The sequence below is a fragment of the Phalacrocorax carbo genome, chromosome 7, assembly GCF_963921805.1.
Source record: "Phalacrocorax carbo chromosome 7, bPhaCar2.1, whole genome shotgun sequence".
Taxonomy (NCBI): Eukaryota; Metazoa; Chordata; class Aves; order Suliformes; family Phalacrocoracidae; genus Phalacrocorax; species Phalacrocorax carbo.
In genome coordinates, this window is record NC_087519.1 from 27,258,233 (window position 1) to 27,280,155 (window position 21,923).

Below are 21,923 nucleotides of genomic sequence, written 5' to 3' on the forward strand. Positions count from 1 at the left end.
TGCCCCTGTACTTGGCACTGGTGAGGCTGCACCTCAAATACCATGTTCAGTTTTGTGTCCCTCACTACAAGAAGGACATTAAGGTGCTGGAACATGTCCAGAGAAGGGCAATGAGGCTGGGGAAGGGTTTAGAGCACAGGTCTGATGAGGAGCAGCTGAGGGAGCTGGGGTTATTTAGTCTGGAGAAGAGGAAGGGAGGGGAGACCTTGTCGGTCTCTGCAACTACCTGAAAAGAGATTGTAGTGAGGTGGGTGTTGGGTCTCTTCTCCCAAGTAACAAGTGATAGGACGAGAGGAAATGGCCTCAAGCTGCATCAGGGGAGGTTTAGATTGGATATTAGGAAAAATTTCTTCACTGAAAGGGTTGTCAAGCACTGGAATAGGCTGCCCAGAGAGGTGGTGGAGTCACCATCCCTGGAGGTATTTAAAACACGACTAGATGTGGCACTCTGGGACACGGTTTAGGTGACATGATGGTGTTGGGTTCACAGTTGGACTTAACAATCTTAGATGTCTTTTCCAACCTTAACGATTCTATGATTCTATGAAGTACCCCACGGCTGAAGGGGTCAGAAGTAGTTACTTGGGTGAAGAGATCCGTGAACATAATGCCCCAAAAGCTGACTTCCTAAATCAAAGACAAAGAAAAAAATAACCAGAAACACAGTGCTAAATGCAATTTACATACACAGGACTGCAAAAGGCCACCAAGGGAAGCGTAAGCAGCCCCACAACAGACAGTAACAGAGAAGAGTACCTTGAACACACACTCCAAATGTTTCCCACTTAGTAAGTCAGAAATTGCTTCTAAGAATCCCCTACACCTGGAACCTAAAGTAAAAGTCCAATAGACATATCTATAGCATGTCACTGGAAGAAAGCTATGAGAACAAAGGTCTCTTAACACCTGTAAGCAATACATTCATTACATAAAATTCACACTTCTTGGAGAAGAAGAAAGCAAAATAATCCCCCAGTATTCCCTAACAATTTATTTGAATGAAAAATTTTCTCATGGCTAATCTGCTAGGAATATGCTTTGCTCTAAACACAGGTTTGACAGTAGCCAGAATGAAAAGGTATGCTAGTATCACTCAAAGCACACATGTACCCTTTTTGAGATGTAGTTAATCTCATGGTGGGGAAAAAAGCTCCAAAACACAGAACAAGTACTAAGGAGATTAAATATAATTTTTTCCTGAACACAAAACAGTTGAAATGAGGCACAAAATTGACGTGTGAGACACAAGCAGCCCCAAAAGCACAGATATCTCTTCTCCTTTCAACTTCCTTCAGATTCAAAGGATCAGACTGGCATAAATTCAGAATGGCATAGATTTCCACAGAATCATTGCCATTTTCTTTAATCCACTCCTTCCACAGACCTATCAGGCAAAAGGTATCCAGGTTCTTTGTCCCTGCTTATCTGTTTTACCTGAAAGGCCATTTATTCCTGATGTTTAGAAACCTCTTTTATTTTATGTATTAATCTATTCCTGACTAAGTTACATCAATTTGGCATTACATACACATTATCTTTTAATTTGTATAATTCTTCTCTCTTCTTACAGAGGCCAGTTAACGGCCCTGAGGCACTTTGGCCCAAACAGCCCACGTGGCTCGGAGCTGATCTGCTGTGTGATTTTCATTTTACTGTGGGCCCCTTTAATGCTGACAGAGGAAGGTATGTAAAAAAGGCTCAGATTATCAGTTGTTCCACAAAAGAATCTCTCACACTATTTGTGCAAACTCAAGAAATTAACTGTACCTATGTTATTGGCTTCTGGAAAAGGAACAAAAATTATACTTAAGGCAATTAAATTACCTGTTTCTAAAGCTACAAAGTGATACTGTGTTCTTTGAAGTATCAGCTGCACTATGTTCAAGGTAAGGATTAGTGATGTTTCTAAAAGACTACAAAAGAAGCAAGATACATAATCAATGTTAGCAAAATCATCACAAAGGAAAAAAAGCATTCCATTTCCAGTCCAAATGGGATAGAATAACCTTGCATTACAATTACTTCTTTATAGATAGCTGGTTTTGTTCTCTGCCTTCTAGACCAGGTAAGGATAGGCAGGAAACAGAAGCTTCTTTGGTAATGTGCAAATGCACTGAGTGATCCTGGCTAAAACTCATCCTTGAAAAGGTGGGGGTTTTTTTTTTCTGGACACTGAGTTACTATATGGAAAGTGCAATCTCATCTACTGTTCTAACTCTGATATTCACTAATTGCCAAGAAAAATCCCATATTGTAGAAAATAATTTGACAGGAATTACCACAAGCAGATCAAAAGATGATTAATTTATTGCAGTAATCTGTACAGCCATTTTATTTTAACACCAAAGACTTGACTTTTCTCGACCCTTCTAACCCACACACATACATCTTCTAAGCTAACACTGCAGAAGTTTTCCACATGTTCTATTTGTAAGTTCACTGCTAGAAACAGTTATGTATCTTCTATAATCTGTATCACTATTTCACAGCAAAATTTAAACGCCCCTCCTGGTATTTAAAAAGCAAGCTAAAGGATTTGACTTTGAAGAGCTGGTAATTTACAAAACGTACTGACAACCACCCAGACCAGTCAAGAACAGAAATCAGCAACAACATACATACAATCTTTCATCCCTGCACAAGGAGTAAAGAATAAAAAGTTTTAAGTCTGTTATGAAAATTATTTAGCTTCAGGTACAAGTAGTTTATTATAATTTACTTTTTGCAATTATTTTAAGGGATACAGCATATGATATAGTAATTTTAGTAAGACTTAAGGCACTTGATTCCTACTGTTTTCACTATACTTTCTCAGTCTGCTCCTTCAAATGCTTAAGTGTTAGAACCCTTCAGTGATGGTATCTGTAAGGACATACCCAGGCTCACCCACACCCACACTGCAGTAAGATGATCTATGGTGCAGGAACATAAAACAGACTCGTAGTTTAATTCAGCATGTACAGAACAAACATGCCATCAAGCAACATAAAACAGCTTCTGAAGTGGGAATAAAAAGCTCCATTTTCCCTAAATCCTTAATCATACCCCAAGACAAGTGTTTTGGCAGCATGCTTTTTTAAATTGGGTAGGTTTTTATGGACTAAGCTGGGAAATACGTTTCAGAGTGCTGGGGCAAAGACAACTGGCCATCAGCATCTGCCCCCTTCCTGTGAGAAAGGTCTCACTTACATGCTATTACTGACAGCTAACTTGGAGATATGCTAAGCTTCATTTCAGAACTATCTGAAAGAGTACTGTTACAGAAAAGTACCTATTCTTAGATTAGATGATTTAAGATCCCCAAGCCCTCTTACCCCAAACCAAGAAAAGCCCCCAAAACAAAGAATCAAGACTAAAACAATCCTTTCACTGATTATTTTCTAACAAGCTTAGCAAGCCATTCAACAAGCTTTTCAGACATGGGGTTTTCTGGGGAATACTAGGAGTCTCCTCTGGTGTAAGTGTTGATAAATATGGACCTAATTACTAATTTTAAAAAAATGTCAGCAACATTTTTAAGTAGCTTTCAATACGCTAGATGTCAATTTAGAAAGAGTATTTCCTTCCATTTTCACTATGAAGTCCTGAAAACCTGCTCTCAGATGCATCTTCCCTGTACAGATCACACCAATAGCCTTCTCTGACTATTAAGGACTTCAATAAATCATCTGTTCCTTGTATCCGGAAGCGTTCAGTCATAGAATCATAGAATAGAATCATAGAATCATTTAGATTGGAAAAGACCTTTAAGATCAAGTCCAACTGTGAACCCAGCACTGCCAAGTCCACCACTAAAACCATGTCCCAGAGTGCCACATCTAGTCGTGTTTTAAATACCTCCAGGGATGGTGACTCCACCACCTCTCTGGGCAGCCTGTTCCAGTGCTTGACAACCCTTTCAGTGAAGAAATTTTTCCTAATATCCAATCTAAACCTCCCCTGATGCAGCTTGAGGCCATTTCCTCTCGTCCTATCACTTGTTACTTGGGAGAAGAGACCCAACACCCACCTCACTACAATCTCCTTTCAGGTAGTTGCAGAGACCAACAAGGTCTCCCCTCCCCTCCTCTTCTCCAGACTAAATAACCCCAGCTCCCTCAGCTGCTCCTCATCAGACCTGTGCTCTAAACCCTTCCCCAGCTTCATTGCTATTCTTTGGACACAGTCCAGCAGCTCAATGTCATGTCCTAAAACACTATTTTTTAAAAGGGGTTTGTACAAAATTGAAAAGTAGCCTAAATTCTGAAGATTGTTCTCTTCCAAAGAAAATAATTGCTATTTTCTTTCCCATTAACACTCTGCATTTGGAACAGATATTACAGCTACGTTAACGTTAAAGAGTGAAAATTAAACATACTGACTATAATCTTTAGTCTATGTGTTTAAAATAGAAATCCTTAACTAAGGTTTATAATTAGGGAAGATGAAAGTTTAAGTTCAGATTTTACATACAATAAGTTTTTGAAATATTAATAATATCTTTTACAAGATCTTTAAAACACGCTTGTGTTTCACATTACATTTTCCACAGACTTTAACATCCATATTACACTTTGTTTCTTTCTTTAAGAACTGACACCAAGTAACATTGAAAATTAACTACTTTAACGACACACTATAAAATTATGAAGTGAGGATAATCCATATAATTGATAAAGATGAAATTGTGCATGAATAAACTACTGTCAAACATTAAGGACAAAGCCAACATCCTTCTATTGTCACAAGAAACACAGGGATAGCACACTAATGTACATCCTAGACTGGTTTCTTGTTTCCAGGGTCTAGCACAGACAAATTCACCAAAAATGTTTGTAATACATTCCTCTCAGGTATTAAGAGGATAAAAAGGTAGAAAAATGGCATGTACATGCAGGGGATAAAAGGGAAGGACATAATTTGGATTTTGGAAATTTTAGAACAATTACTAAGGTACTTGTTTATTTTTAATGAACACGATGTCCCTGCTTAACCTGGATCCCTTATCTCCAGCCTTATCCCTTATTAGCCAGCCATTCGACTTCTACCAAACCTGCAGAAATACTGGAACAAGGCTAGAACCACCATAACTCAATTTTGTAGTGCCTGAGACCTTCAGGAAAAACCAAAAGCGCAGAACATATATTCTAAAACAGTAAAAAGTTGCTCATGTTCTTGTTGATTCACTCTTCAGCTTGTGATCCCGCAGTAAAGCTCATTACAATGAGACGGGAAAAGAAATAAAGCTAATGGAAAGATGTTGCAACATCTTCATGAACATTAATCCAAGTTTTGATGTTAGGTAGTTTAAAATGCTATATTTGGACTTCTTCAAGCTTCTAGGCAGCTTCCCTAAGACATTTTCCTCTAATGTTTATATTGAATACAGTTTCTTCCATTTGTCACTGCACTTCTAAGAGCAATTAACTGATTAAAGCCTCTTTCTCAGATGTCAGTAATGGTATCCAGGCAATCATATCTAAATGAGGTAGGACAGTAAACCCATCCAGAGAGATACTTCAATGAACTCCATGAACAACTATGAACAAAAAATAAGGTCACCTGGAGACGTGATGTATTTTAAACAACTGATAGGGATTCATCTAGGAAAACCACGCAATATTCAAGATAAAGTAGAAAACTTAAGGGAAGTAGCTGCTGAACACATGCTAACTACAGTGGCTTAACAAGGAAGATAAACAGATCTTCCTTTCGGTTGAAAATCAAGATGGGTGTGATGCATCAGAGTTGCGCACTGTAAGACAGCCTTGCATGATTTAGACCTCATCAATCCAGTCTGAACACAGACCTCACAGCTAAAAACAACAGATATTTACTCTTCAACATTCCATCCTACTTAGAAGTGTCACAAAAATCTCTGAAGTTCTTAAAATACCTGGGACAGAGATGAAATTTACTTGTTCATAAAAGAACATTTTCAGCACTTCATCAAGCCCCGTAAGAAGGCATGTGGAAAAAGAGCTCAGGGTGACAGTTTGAGTTACAGTACTGTGAATCTTAAGATACCTTTTATCAAAGTATATGAATAAACAAGAACTTTAATTCAATCATGATTACCTGAATATTTATCATTAGTGCCCTCAAAAAACAGATTAATGCACTATTTGCTGGAATGCTCATAATTTCTTATTCTACCTTGGAAGATGCTTGTCTTCTAGTCCATTGCAAGAAGGCGTGAAAACTATCCATTGCACATGTTTCCATGTATATACGGATGAAGGTACTACCGAGGCATATTATTTACTGTTGGCTTACGGAATACTGAATAAAAAGCTAATGCATGCGTAGAGGTTGACGTCTGCACATGTGGGAAGTCACAGTGGGTAACAATCCCAAACTGTGAACTGAACTAAAGTATGAGAATAGATCAAACAAGATAGGACAACATACAAAGTTTAAAAAACCTGCTCCTTCTAATGCATTTTAAGCATTACTTTTCAAACAGCATTAACAGGAAGCAATCACTGGCCACAGAATTTTCCAAAGCAAGAACTAAGTATCATTTTAAAAGTACACAGAATAGTTTCTGTAAAATATCTGAAGTGACAAATAGTTATGGATTCTTACAGATGAGGACTCAAATATGAGGGATTTTTATGACTGTTACCCAAAGAAATGTATCCTAAACTGACACATCAGAGTCTCACTTCTGGAAGTGACAAGTTAAATCAAAATCTCCAAAAGCTGCAGTAGGGAGTAAGCTGCAACAAAAGCTTTTCCTTTAGGAACAAAACAAGGAGTCTCAGCTTATGGCTCTAGTAATTTATTCTAATGCTTAGGCATCTTCATATTCTACGATTTGTTCTATATACATCACATGACTTGCATCCAATCTGATTTTTGTTCACTTCACTAAATTCAATGTTGGAGCATTATAATATCTACTGAGATGTACGAAGTCTGAATTAAAAAAAAAAGCCCACAATATTTTTAATCTAAGAGTAAATAAGGACTGTGACCAAGTTTTTCCTCACCCTTTAATGATCAGCTCACTTGAAAATAACTCTTGCTACTCTACATTGAGTCAGTGCTGTCTGATTCACCTTCTTGCAACATGGATACTTTCATTCTATATATAACACTCTGCTAACCCTCTTCCTAGTTCTTACCCCAGGTGCTACCTAATCTCTAAAGTTGTTCACATGCAAGCGCTTTCAGAGTTACCTGAAGGTTACTGAAGTTGCTACACTATGGCCTCTCCCTTTTGTTACTCGATTTAAAAAAGCTCATATTCAAGCGCATTAGCAGTTTCAAATCTGCAGTCTGTATGAGCTAAATTTATTCTGTTTCCCCCGCCCAAGACCATTCCACAAGCCATCTAGCAAAAAATAAAAACATCCTTTCTTTGCAGCCATTTATACTAGAATATATGGGACCAACACAACCCCTGAAGCCTGACAGCAGTAAATTTACACTTAACAGCACTCAAACCTTTTTAACTTACACAGTGAATTACACTGATTCAGTTTAGTATTATTTTAAAATGTGACACAGGCTCAAATATTTTATAGGACTAGGTCAATTCCCTTCAGAGTAAGATTATTTTTGAGATTATATAAACTTTTTGTTTTACAAGAAATGTGTTAATAGGCATTATATAAAGCAACATCTTCATCCAGTCTTGCTTCAACCTTCTTACTACTTTGCTCAAGTCTGATGTCTTATCCATAAGTTCATAACTGAACTGTTTGTTCCATTTACCTTTATAAACCACCAACATGCAAACTTTATTCTAAGTCTTCCAGAAATTCCTGTGTGGGAATATTTTTTCTGTGTTAAAATATCAGTGAATCAGACAGCCTATGGCCTATGAAGATCCTAAGCACCCTTAAAACCAAAATTAAGCTATATTTTAACTTCCCATTCACCTGCATTTTGAAATTCTCCATTTTATACAAAACAGCTACACTATATTCCCACTCTATTTGATATCACCTCCTAACACTCCATATCTGCACACAAAAGATGTCAAGAATACGTTTTTTACAGATTTGACTCTTAGCTCCTTCAGAAAGATGCCATGAGATATCATAAAGCTACCTTTCACATGATGTTTTTAAACCTTAAACTTAAAACTCTAATAAAAAATACACAATTTAAAAGGTGTCACTAGAAGTACAGCTTATATTAACAACTTCCTTTTTGCTAATAGAAAAGGCCCTTCAGAGATAGAGGGCTGCACAGCTTTTAAACAAAAAGAGCTCTAATACAGTTCTGCTGACTGCAAATATTTGCCTTGACTCACGGGTACTTCATAGCTGGGTTTGAAGAATATCTTGTTCCAGTTATACCTAACCCTCCATGGTGAGGGTTATTCCTCATAAAGAGACATATAATTATCTAAACAGGCCCTGAGTCCTGACTTGCTTTGAAGAAAAAAGCGAGGACAACCACAGGCGGCCTATAAGGGCCTCTGATCTCCACCTCTTTCACCACTCTAGAGCAAAGGAAGCCTTTAAAAATACCAGCATCGCAGATGAAGCTCCTTCTCCTAAGCATGCAAACCACTAGGATTCGGCACAGATCCCTAACCTATGGAGCACATGACACAAAAAATCCCAATGCAAAGTGCAGTCAAGAACAGAACAAGGCATTAGGAAATAAGCGTGCCTTGCCCTCATAAGGGTGTCCAAGAAGTTTGGACAAACATCTCATTAATGTGCAAGGCAGGCCTAGTAATACTATGTCCAAATGTACTGAGTTCTTGAAAGAAAGCTGGTAACATGCCAGAGGTCATGTATGTTTCAAAAGATGCACGTAATTGATAACTAGTACATTTATTAGCACCACCAGCAGTGGTCATGCAGTACAAGTTGATCTGAACACCTTACAACTTCTGCAGTCAGCAGTTTAAGTAGGTGGGAACCGAGGATCGCCGAACCAGAACTATAAGGAATGTGAAAAGATCCTCTCGTCACTGAGCTTGCTCCAAGGCAGGATCATCAATCATTAAATTTTTGAAGTTACTGTCTTGCTTGTTTTTCAATACTTCCGCTGGTGGAGATTCATCACATTGTCACCACCAGCGGCCTTTCAGCACTGCAAGGTGCAGATGTACATATATTTCTCTATTACTATGGGGCAGTCTTGCTCTCTCCTATGTCTGTGCTCATATGTCCATTTTTTTAACTCAACAGAAAAAATACTTTCCTCTTTTTGTGAAAGTTAGGTTTTCTGTGATTATTGAGCTGAAGCAGTTTTCTGTGCAGTCACACAACACAAGAAGTGGTAGTAGGATATGATCAGAAGCAGAGAGGGATGGTTCTGCATCTGGGGAAGAACAACCCCATGCACCAGTAAAAGTTGGGAGCTGAACTACTGGAAAGCAGCTCTGTTGAGAAGGACCTGGGAGTGCTGGTGGACAAGCTGACCCTGAGCCAGCACTGTGCCCTTGTGGCCAAGAAGGCCAAGGTTAAAGCAACTTGGCTTTTCACCTGCACCTTTACATATGCTGGCTGGGTCAGAGCCACCAAAGGCATTTTCATTAGTGTAACAAAGTCCTAATCCCAAAGCAACAGAAAGAGGAGGTGGAAGCCACAAAAGCTGTACTTCTAATGAACAAAAGTTTTCAAAGGAAGGCAAGAAAGGATTTGCTACTGAGCAGTGACGGATTAGGTACAAGACTGCTCAAGAAATACTAATTTTAGAGAAGAAAGATGCTAAGCAAAAACAAAGAAAAAAAGCTCAAAACACAGGCATGAAGCTTGAAGGCCCATTCAAACCTAAGTCATCACCTCATCAGATTAAGTTTAAAATGGAAGGTAGCATGAGGACAACAAGGTGTTAGCATGTTGCATATTCAGTAAACCTTTTTCTAAGAAAAAAACCCCACCTGCAAAAAAAAAAAACACCACCACACACACACAAACAAAAAAACCTCCATCTCATGTTTGTGCTGCGTATCCAAATGGTTTTCCACCAATACAGATCAACTGAAAAGGTACCAACACTGACAGGCAAACTGTAGACTGGAACTTGATTAGATCCTAGTATTTTCTGGCTTTGGACATGATCTTGCCAAAAACTACTTTATAAAAGATGTAACAAACTAGGAAGATCGTAATTACTTTGTGCATCACTAAGCACACCAGGAGAAGAGATTCACAACACACCTTCTGCAGTTAGCAAAACAAGAGGCATCTTGTACCAAAACAATTCATATAAAGATTACTGAGAGACCTATGGCTTTGTTAGAACAATCAAACTCACTCTTCTTTGGAAATATTAGTTTCTGGTTTTAAAATGTTTTTTGTTCCCCAGAATATCAACCAACTGAGGGAAACTTAACAGATTCCTAGCCTTCTGTAAAATGCAATTTCGCTATCCTAAAAAGAGGCTTTGATCCCTTTATTCATAAGTATTTAAAATCTAGGAAAAACAGAACACCCAAATCTGATACTCAAAATTGGCACAGGCTTTTTGGAGCTTAAATTATTTATACCTTTTTTTTGTTCCTCCCAGCTTGATTTCTGAACACTGTTCATTCCCGTTAGAAACAAAGATCTTGTCACACATTAAGACAGGTTATCTGGCATATCAAAGTCCAGTTTATCACCCAAAACACAAAAAATAATATTGCCAGCTTCATAGCTGTCACCGCTAACACTTCTAGAGCTGCTTTTTCTCTAGGCCTCAAACTCAAAATCCTTCTCCACATGTTTTATCCCCTCATGGTTTTAAGAATAGTTCAGGTTTTATTCTCTAACAAATGGTGTTGCATGGACAAATTAGATGGGAAGAAGCTGCCGTCTGCTTTCCATAAAAGGGGTATATCCTCCACGATGAGGCTTCTTCTCCTTCTTCCATGTCACAAAAGTAACTGGCTGTTCCCTTTTCCTCATAGGAAAGCACGTGTGGTGAATCTAGAAATCCCCCAAAGGTGCAGTTCTTCATGTTTTTATTACTGTACTGAATCCTGAGTTTGCATGATTCATCAGAACTGTCAACCCTGCAATATTCTTCATCCTTTATCAAGAAAGCCAATCCCTAGCTACTAAGGGTTTTTTACCTTTTGAAAAATATTTGTTTAACAAAGAAACTGAGAAAATAAACCATCAGACAAAAAAATAGTCAATAGCAGACATCATTTACCTTCTGCCACTCCGATAACAGGGGAAAAAACAACACAGAGATTAAATATTTCTCCTATCAGTTTCCACCATTCATTGGCCCTTTCCACTTCACGATACCAGAACTTTTCCAACAACAGAACTCTTTTTTGGTGGCTACCTCAAGTTTAGAAACTAGAAAACATTCAAAAAAGTATCTGCCGTCATTGCTAAACCTAATCACATCTGTTTAGTAACCTGGCTGTAGACTGCAGTGAAAATGGATGGCTAAGTTTGTTTTCTGAAATAGTTCAACAGCTTTACTGCCTCAGGTACAAAGAAGAAAAAGTCACATCAGATCTATGAAAGCTAATTACTAATCCGTTACTGTGCTGCTCCTTCTTTACCAAAATTCAACATCAGGTCCATGGATCAGTAGTTCAGATAACCTCTGTCTGAAACAATTTTGGGATAGCACTGGGTTCAATACTGCTACATCTAATCCTAACCATCCAGTCATTAAAGCAATTTGCATGACCATGTGCACCAAGCACAACTTATATTTGCACAAATACATCTCTCATGCATCATTTCAGCATATGAAGTCATAAATTAAGAAATTAAGACTTTCATTGAAGCTACACCCTTCATTTATAGGGGAGCCTTTCCTTATACTAGCTAACGATTGATTTACAGCTGAATACTCAGGCAAGTGCTAATATATCCTGTCTGTACAGGAAATGGTTCTTTCAAGCAGATACTTGCATTCATACACTCAAAGGATGGCCAATCCTTCAGGAATAGCATTATAAACAACACTAATTAAAAGAACTTCTAGAGTGAGTGCTTGAATTCAAGGATAATCCCAAGGAAAAACTAGACACATAAAGGCAGTTCTTCATTAAATCAGATTACAGAATTGTAGTATAGATTATGCTGGAAGGGACCTCTGGAGGTCATCTAGTCCAACCCACTGCCCAGAGCAGGATCAGCTATAGTAGGTTGCTCAGGATTCCAGCCATGAGGCCAAGCTTTCCAGGACACAAACCAACAGACACACTTTCTTGGTGCCTTGGTGCACAAGCCTCTTTATTCCTAAATACCCAAGCATAGGGAGTTTGTTGCTTATCTTCTACTTAAACATTAAATGAATTGTTTAACTAAGAACGTTACCTGAGTAACTTTTTATTTATCTGAGTAACTCCTAGAAAAGCTGAAAGCAACAGGGTGGTTTTTCATCCTACAGTCCTGCAACTGCTCTCACAACAGTCAGCATCCCAGTCTGAAAGCATTCAATACGGAAGGGTGCTCTTCCGCTAAGCTTCATGCAGGATCAAGTATCAACATCATGGGTCATCTACAAATTTGTAATATCATGCATTTAAACAAAGAATTGATCAGGATATTTGTGAGCTACGCAAAAACATCCTGGCTAGGTTTTCTTTTCAAATCTCAAAACAATAGGAACACACACTCAAACATTTCAAACACTATCACAGATATGTGAGTTCCTCTACTTACTTATCAGTACATCAATTCTAATTTTTCCAGTATTGCCAGCCAATACTGCATGCAAAATCTTCTTTATGGTTACTTTTCTTGTGTTTAATGTAGACACTAGCCTATATAAAATCCTTTCCCTTAGCTGACAGACTTTGGGATGCAACAGAACCTCACATTTAATAGAGATATCTTCTCATATTATTAGTAGGTTACACAGTTATCAAAGCAGCAGTCTTATTTTTTGGCAAACTTTAGAACGCTGCCTGAAGGGATTTGATTATGTTTAACAATAAATTGAGACATAAAATTTAATGGGTGCCCATGTTGGTAAATTCATGGCTCTAGAAACACGTTAAAAACCCAACAAATTCTTACTAGTTTTCACTTCCACAGACAACCTAACAGTATACTTCGCAGAACTCATATTACAAATGATGGAGTGTGTAAGAGTTCATCAGCTGTTCTACATGTCATTTAAAATGTGCTCCAAAGAAATTAAAGAACAAAAAAACCCCAACAGATAAACAGGATCCCTAATAAATTACTTAGGGAAAGGTAAAAATTAACTATAAAAAGTTCTTCAAGGTGCACCTACCTAGAGATAGGCCTCTAGCTTTGCGAAGAAGTACACTACCACATTACAGATCTAAACAACTGACTTTACACCTTAAGATTCTGGACAACAATCAACTGGAAGTTAGAAAATCCTGTTTGGTGATTACAAGAATGATTTAGTGTTTTCGTTCAAGGTCTTGGATGGTTAGGTTTAAGATTTGATTTTTAAAATTCTGTATTTATTTTGGAGCAAAGGGATAACTGAAGCTCTTGATTATAAACTAGCTCTGAAGTGGATTAGGCTTTTAATATTAAACTCTCAGTAATGATTAGCTAAGCAATAATTTGATTCAGCTAACATTTTTGACAAAATAGCCCAGGTCAGAGCTTTAACAAGTAACCACAACACACAGGAAGACAAAGCCATGTTCTGATGACTGGAATTTAACATTGCCTTCTCTATGCTCTGCCATCCACCAGGTGAAGGAAGAAGAAGAGAGAAAATATGTCACAGGCTTGAAAGGCCCTATTGTTGACTGGATTACAAACCACTGAATGCGTTATCTTTCAGGGTACCAAAAAGTGGTTCAAAGATTTACAAAACAGAGTTATCAGAACTTACGTACTCATTTCATTTAATGTTTTTATTTTCTATTTGCATCTCTGTAAGCCAGAGACTTTAGACTGTGTACTGCAGAACACAGAAAGACCTTAAGAGCAATAACTTTATTCTACCACAGAACCTAACCTACTCGCTAATTCAGTGGCCTTAAAATGTAGCTGATGGGCAGTTTGTGGGAAAGCATATGAAGGAGGCCTCAAGGTACCACAGAGCAGGGAAGGAAAGAATACTTAGCTTCTGAAATTACGTCAAAAAATGGCAAGATATCTGGGTGGCCCTGGTAACCACTTAAGTGAGAGTCTTGAGTTCCTCTATGCCTTAGGAATTATTAAGTGGCAATTAATATGATGACAATATGATTGTCAGCCTGGACTCCACAGTAAACAAGCGTTTTTCTAGCCTCTGTTATAAACTCTACCAGAAAGGGGCTTTGATTACAACCTAAAACTGGGATCCAGAAGCTCTACAGACTAACTGCTACTAGATGAACACTGTTTCTGTAAGTCAGAAGTCCTATTGAGATAGCTTAGAAAAGAACAATTTAATTCGAACTGAGGACTCAATCATTTTCCTGAGATTTAGGAGGTAAGAGCAACTGGCAAAAAGCTTTAAATACTGAACTTGGACTCTGAAGAGGTGTCTGATATGTTGATAGGCTTAAGAGCTGCAGTATTTGTTCTTGTAAAACTGTCAAGTGAAGGAGCACATCAATAATTAGTATGGACTTCCTCACTCTCTGCTAGCACTTATGTGGGGTAGAAGAAAAAAAAAAAAGAAAAGAAAATTGAAGGACAGCAGAAGAAGAAAACCATTTTTAGGCATGGCTGCCTTTTGTTTTAAGTTGGCCTGCCACTGAAATAACTTAGTATTATGGCATTAAAATACCTTTTTTCCCCTTGAGCTTTAGATATTTTATTTTCCAGGCTTGCTACTAGACAGTAACAGTTTCAAAAAGTAAAATTTCTGCAGCCCTGACAGCGGTGCCTGAGGCCAGCATTTCATGAGAATGTAAAGGAATAACTCTCATTCTGTAGAGAGGAAGAGATATAGAAAATAGTTTCTTAAGAAACAAAATCCACATACAGGCTGGCTGCACTTATATTACTAACATCTAGGACCATGTCTGTGTACACATTTGTACAGTTCTTAACACTCCTTAGTTCTTAACTCCAGATGTCGCAATTCTGCAAGCTTTCTTTAATCACCTTTGTTTTTCTTAGCACCCTCTTCAGAACAAGTGGTCAAGAAGTGACTATAGGTCAGACTGAACTTCAAAGGGACAAAAAGAAATTTCATTTAAGGTATATCTATATCTCACTTTCTAAAGATGACATCTCTAAGCAGTCAGCTCATGGACTTGGGAGGCCACTGGCCTAGAAATTCAGCCATTAGTCCCCAGCATTTTCTTCCAGTATGGAGATCTTCAAAGGACTTGGCATTTCTTTCCAACCAAGCAGTCTAATATTTTAAAATATTAGGGATACTTCATACCTACCAGTAATATTTGGCTCAATTTCAAACCTAGACTTGTTTCCAAACCTCATAAGAGTGTGTTCTAATATTCTAACACACTGTTCTTTTTTTCACTAAATGACAGAAATCTGAAGGACTTCTTTGGGTCTAATGGGTTTCTTCTGAAAGCTTGTTGGAGGAATACTTGGTGAATAAGACAGAAGCAAGAAATAAGTAAGTTGAGCCACAGGACAAAGCAGCAGCAGCAGAATTCCAACAATCCCCATGCCATTACAGAAAAGAATCAACTTCCTTTGGGAGACCACGATCTATATCTGTGAAAACTGTTCTCCTTGTTAACTTTGCAGAGGAGACTTAAAACAAAAAAAAATAGTAACTTGCTTACTGCTATTCTTATTGAGGAAAAGGTTTGACTTCACAGATTAGAATTCTGAAGGTTACCATACTCTAACGGCTTCAGCGGCCATTTCACAAATTAGAAGGCATGTCAAAAAAGCCAATGAATTCCCACCACCTTTTTAGAGAGAAAAACAGAAATTCTCTAATCCAAATGGTCTTTAATCTGTTTAAGTATGTCTGCAAAACCTTGAGGAAATTCTAAAGCCTTCAGAAAGACATTTGGGGGTAGATGATGCCACTTAAGTTTTAGCCAGTAATAATAAATCTTTTCTCACAATAGCCCAACCAATTTACTGTCATCTATAGGTTTAGTCTGAAAAGTCTTGACATTGGATTTCCTGTCATTTGAGGATAACTTGTACTGATGTGAGGACAAGCCTCATAGTTTACCTTTTAAGATTTTTCAAACCTAGTCATTTATTTGCAGTTACAGGTTAACCATATCATTTACTTGGACAGCCAGAAAGTATTAACAGCAAAAAAAAAAAAAACACCCACCAAAAAACTTTTGGATTTTTATTACTGGCACAGAAGAAGTAACAGCAGAAAACAGGATAACTAAAGGAACATGAAGTCCTACAAAACTTAAGAACAGGCAGATTCTAGATTTAGAGGTTGGAGATTTTGTCACTTTTAAAATAGGAACCACAAGTAGTCCCAAGAATCCCTCAGGTCCTGTTGCTGAAAAAAATTCCTTAAACTTTGCATAATCTTCAACAAATGTCCACTTCAATCTTTTCGTCTCATGTGAAGAAGTCATCTTCATCTGTTTATATTTGGTCAAAGGGAAGATAATATGGTAGGTTTTGTAGAGGGGGTTTCCCCACAGCTAATCCCTAGAGAATTTAAAGGACTAGCCTTGACACAAACTCAATCTGCAAATGAGAATATATTCCATGAAAATAAAATGCATTCTTTGACAAGCCAGAAGCTTTCTCAAGCAGGATGGTTTGGGACCTAATTGCCATTTAAGCAAAAGGATCATAGGTGGGTGCCATACTGCTAGCACAAATAATGCAGTACTCAGTGTTTTCCTTCTCCATTGCTGCAAATTGCGGCTGAAAGAAAGCTAGAGGAGAAGAGGGGTAAATGAAACCTGTAGTGAGCAATCCAGTAGCTGAAGTTACGTGTTAAATTTGTACTAGTGGAATCAGGATCCAGAAAATGTTAACATCAGCTGAAGCAGTAATTCAGCAATAAAGTATGATCAATGGGTTTTAATCCTCTGAAGCAGGTGGAGAAGACAAGCAAATTATCTCAGATGGTTTTTAATATTTTTAAATTATATTTTTAACATAACCTTACACATTTTTACTTATGAACTCACCAGGCAATTGGCTGAAGAACAGGATTAAGATACAACTACTTTCATCCATTATTATCATCATCAATGTCAGAAATTATATTTTATTCCTGAGCTGATAAATTTAATAAAAATCACCAAGACTACTTTAGAGAATTCTATTAAATTCTAAATTAAAAGCATTACTCAACAGCCTGGTCTGTAATACATGACTTTAACAGATATTTCAAGTCTCTCTCGGTTACATTAAAGAAAGTATGCAATCAACTACAATCAAAAGTTAAAACAGAAAAGTGCCTGTGATCTAAGGACCATTATTCCAGACCTGTTGTGAATCAGTGAAAAGGAGAGTAGCAAAGGACATACCTTGGAACTGCTCCCAAAACAATCAAGTTGGCTTTTTGTTTGTTGTTTCCAATTACAGCATTTTTCATATCTCTGTAAATCCAGAAAGAAAAACAAACCCTGGTAAATTATGCTGAGGTACTGAGGGCTTAATCTATAGAATTTACTATTTCCATGAAGGCTTATCAAGCAGTCTTCCACATGTCCATGCTGCACCTACGGGACTGAGTAGTGCTTCAGGGCACAGTTTCCTCAGCCCACAGATAAATACCCCAGAGTTCTGGGATTCCATTACATCCCAGCTTATGCAAGTAAGCAAAAACCCAAACTATCTCACATGCACACCAGACATGAAGTCTCATTATTGCGGAAAATTAGATATACTGGTTCTTTGTGCCCATGTATTCACTAGGCTTCTCAGAGAAAAAAAACACTATTGGTTGGGAAATCAAGTTTTGGTAATTTAAAGTATTAACTGAATAAAATAAAAAATAAAAAAAAGAAAGGAACAAGGAGCTATCACCAGTCTACCAGTCTCCAAAGACCAGGCTTTCACTCTCCTCTTCACCACGGGCTTCCTTTTGTGAATGTCAGCAGGACACCTAAACATCTGTATGTCAAAATCCCAAGTATAAAGTGGATACAAAAGCATTTTCCCATCTGAGAGCTACTGCAAGGTTAAATACATTAAAGGCATTTGTGATATGGTAAAGGAGCGAGGGAAGCATTTTAGAAAGAGGACACTGGTTGCACACACTAAGAAGCCCTATGAACATGTGTGGTTTGCAACCTCGTTGTTCAGAAAATTGCTACTGTATCCTAAAAACCATCACTACCTTTTAAATTTTTTTTATATTGTACATGTGAACATCCAGAGGATTTGAAAGACAACTAGCAACTTATGACCAGTTTCAGAAAATCAAGATGACACACTTCTAGGAAACTTTCTAGTTGTAGTGACCTTTGTAAGAGCAGAGAGCAAAACCAGCCCACATTCAGATAACTCTTTATCAACAAAACCAGAACTAGATTGATTATAGTGTTAGTAGTTGCAAAATTGACAAATTAATCACTGGCTAACTATGCCCATAATTCATGCAAATAATCTGGGAGCTTTAGTGGTTGCTTTAAGTTAGCTTATTTTCTTGCTACTATATCAGTCTCCCACCTGCTATCTGCAAATTTTAAGAGATTTAGAGTAGCCCTGTTTAACATCCACCCTGGCGTGCATGAACACTACACAGTCCATACATAGCCACCCAATGTGCAAATTCCACTGCAATAAGCAGTTGCCCCAAGCATTAAACTCACTTCATTAGAGTTATAAAAAAAACTCCTTAGACAAGGCAGGCAATATCTGGACTGGCATAAACAGAACCGTTACAAACCTCAGTTAGTAAAAGGTAATTGCCCATTCTTCCTGAAGTATTCCTCCATGTGACTCATTCTACCATTGCATACAGTTACCCAGCCACAGAAGAGTGCTCTAGGAATTTTAAGCAAACGGAGGCCGGCTACCTTCTCATGTTTGGCTACTGATCTTGGAGCTCCAACAAAAGAGTAGCATTAAAAGCAGCTGAATGCTGAGCTGCAGTTCTGTGTATCTCTTAACACAGGCAGAGTCAGAAAACCACTTGACTTGTCAAGTCAGCCATTACTTAACAGGAATCTGCTTACCCAGCACACAGTTGTACACAGCTGAGTATCAGCAGAAAACGCTAGACCTTTCTGTTATATGTCCCGTAAGTTTGGTAACTCTACACCACAGGACTGGAGGTAGAGGAGAAAAAGCAAGATCAGAAGACAGGCTAAGCTGGAAGCCAAAGAAAATTTAAGGAATGGACTTGAAGTTTTCACTAGACTCAGAAACAGTACTTCAATGTTTCTATGCTGAATGCTTGATATGAAAGTATTCTGGTCATTTTTAAATGTTTTTACAATACAAGAGTCAGTCCAAACCAGTGGCAGAAGGAATGATCAGATGTCTCAAAGGAATGGAAACTGTACTAACAGATGTGCAAGGTTCAGGTACTAAACTGCTCAAGCCAGTCTAGGACTTCTAAAAAAGCTACCTCTCCCTGTTACCCTTAGGCATCGGATCTCAAAGTCATCAGAAAGACTGCATCTTTATCATGTATCCATGAAGGCACCTTAAGAATCTAAAGAGAAGGCACTTGCCAAGCACTCTGAAGAATTAACAAACAGATTTTGGTGACATTTTAATCCTCTGCTCAGGTTATTTTACCCATTATTTTGTCTTTAAAACAAAAAAACAAAAAACCCACCAACAAGCTTTTGTGACTCCAGCACTAACTCCACAATAGAACGGCTTGCTAACCCTATAACCATTTAATGTGTAATAACTACTGCCTATTAGAATTTGATTTAGAGACCCTTTCAGAAGTGGCAGGCACATGGCCAAGTTCCATAACACTCAAATGGAGAGGTTTAGTGAGGTCACAGTCCTGATCTGTAAATGATTCAAGATAAGTTTCTCCATCCTAGTTCACAAAGTTCCTCAGAAAGGTCAAGAACTACCACAAGCTTGAGATTTCTGACAAATCCAACACATGTACATTCAACCACTTCAACCTGCAAACAAGTAAAACACCCGCAAATTGTTAAGGTGACCAAAAACTGCCAGAGATAGGACTCTGACAAAGATCACCATGTTTGTGCGCATTATGCCTTAGCACTCCCAAGTTCCGTAAACACGCTTACCTCTTCAAATTTGCCACTTACAGAAACGAACCTATCCAATAGACAGGAAGCAGGTAGATATGGAAACCAAGAATACCCTTAAAATACCATAATCCAATGCTGAATAACAGAAGAGGTTTTTTTTGTTTACTATGAAAAATACTTATGTGATTCCACACTACATTTTATGGAGATTTTCCTGATCAGGAAGATAATCTCCTTAAGTACCACCACGTGCTGTTCTAGTTTACCAGGTCCTTGGTGAATCATGAACCTTGGAAAAACTGAGGGCAACTCCCTTATTTGAAAACATCATCTCCAACAAGTTTGAGCTTGACTGATTTCAGATCCAAGACAATATGCGATTCATCCAAGGAGAAAAAGCAGTAAATATCACAATCTTCTACAACAGGTAAGAAAGAAACCTCAGAAATTTGTAGTCCAAAAACTGGATGGACTTCATTAATGAATGTCATGCATACTGCTCTCACTTCTCACTGTGAAAAGGAGTCCTTGAAATGAGGAAGAAGGTAACAGCAGCAAAAACACAATTACAAAGAGATGAGAACTTCAAAACAACTAGCCAATGGTGTGAGAAGACCTTGATCCAGAAGAGGGAGATGCAGAGGCTTTCCAATGATCAGCCCCAAGCTCTCAGGTAGGCTATCAACCCTACTGCTGGGAAACAGCACAGTGAGAGCAGCTTCAGAAGAAAAACACAGATCTTGCACGTGTACCCAGTACATTCCAGCACTACTTAGTTTCTCACCCTCAGAAAGGTAGCTTTCTATAGAGCCAAAAGACAAACCATGACAGAGGTTTTGAGATGCATTTGAGGTTGGTTGGGTTTGGGGTATTTTTTGTAATATCCTGTGTATTAAATCTTATGGTTTATAGTCAAACTAAATTCAAAGTCATTTAACAAAATAACCTGAATTACAATAATTTTAATGCATAGATTTAAAATCTGATAGCTCATACTTATGCCTACAGTTAGTATAATGCAATAAAGTAATTTATGTGAAAAATCTTTCAAGCAGGATAATATAGGCTGCCAACAATAAAATATGGCAAAGAGATGCTAGCTAAGCGCTCAGAAATATTGCTTCCTGAAGTGCTAAAGCAGCTTTTTCCATCTCTTATTGCTTCTTAAAGAAACAAGAATATAGTTTAATCAGTTCAATCCTGTGAGTACTCAGTTTTAAGTTATGAAACTAATTAGAGACTGGAAAAGCAGAGACTTATTTTCTTCCTACAAACTCTAGAAAAGGGGGAAAAAAATATCAGGTGAGGTTTATCAGCTCTAACAGTCTTTTGGAACATAGCAACCCAGAAGCAATCAGTTCAATTAATTAGCTATAAATAAAAGGCAATGCATGCGAGTTTCCTAAGTGTATTAGCACAGTATGGGCATTTAGAAGAAAATATTTTAGGAGTACACTAAGCTCACACACAAAAAAAATCTAATTTCCCTCTAAATGCAGCTCATCATGAGTTAAAAGTGGAACTAATCTGCCAATTGTGTATGAAGCTAGTATTTTTTTATTCTGATGCTTAATGTGTAATTGTTTGAAGGCACCAGATATAGCCCACTTCAGATAAGCAAGAAGCAATATTAAATATAACAATTTCAATTAAAATATGGCCTTTAAGTTTTAATGATTCCTAGCCAATAAAAATTAATGTTATGAAATGCCTACGTCCTGAGAAAATTAGCATTCTATTCTGTCAATGTAAATTATTATTGTAGAAGCAACTTAAGGTACTGAACTTTGTCCTAAGCAGAAATTATTTAAGTTCAACATCTTCATGAAGTTGATTCTAAGTTTGGCACACCTCCCACAAAAACACCAGATGCATCCAGTAGTTAGTGTGCAGTTCTCTGAACTAGTGTGAGCTAACTTCCCAGCTGAGAAAGAACAGAACTCTAAGGCATTCCTAGCAAGCCCCAATATCAACACTTCTTCTGCAAAAG

General features: G+C 37.7%; 1 protein-coding gene across 10 annotated transcripts in view; it reads right to left on the reverse strand.

Moving 5' to 3' along the window:
- Positions 1 to 21,923, reverse strand: part of ARMC8 (armadillo repeat containing 8) — an 85,531-nt gene that overhangs the window by 51,637 nt on the left and 11,971 nt on the right. For 8 of the 10 annotated variants that reach the window (XR_010373837.1, XM_064457164.1, XM_064457172.1 and 5 more), the window contains one exon: positions 17,270 to 17,341. The exons of the other annotated variants lie outside the window; for them this stretch is intronic. Coding sequence is in view for 7 of the 8 variants with exons in the window: in XM_064457164.1 (XP_064313234.1) it covers positions 17,270 to 17,341 (72 nt within the window). In the remaining variant the exon portion in view is untranslated. The remainder of the gene's footprint in view (positions 1 to 17,269; positions 17,342 to 21,923) is intronic. 10 annotated transcript variants of the gene reach the window in all.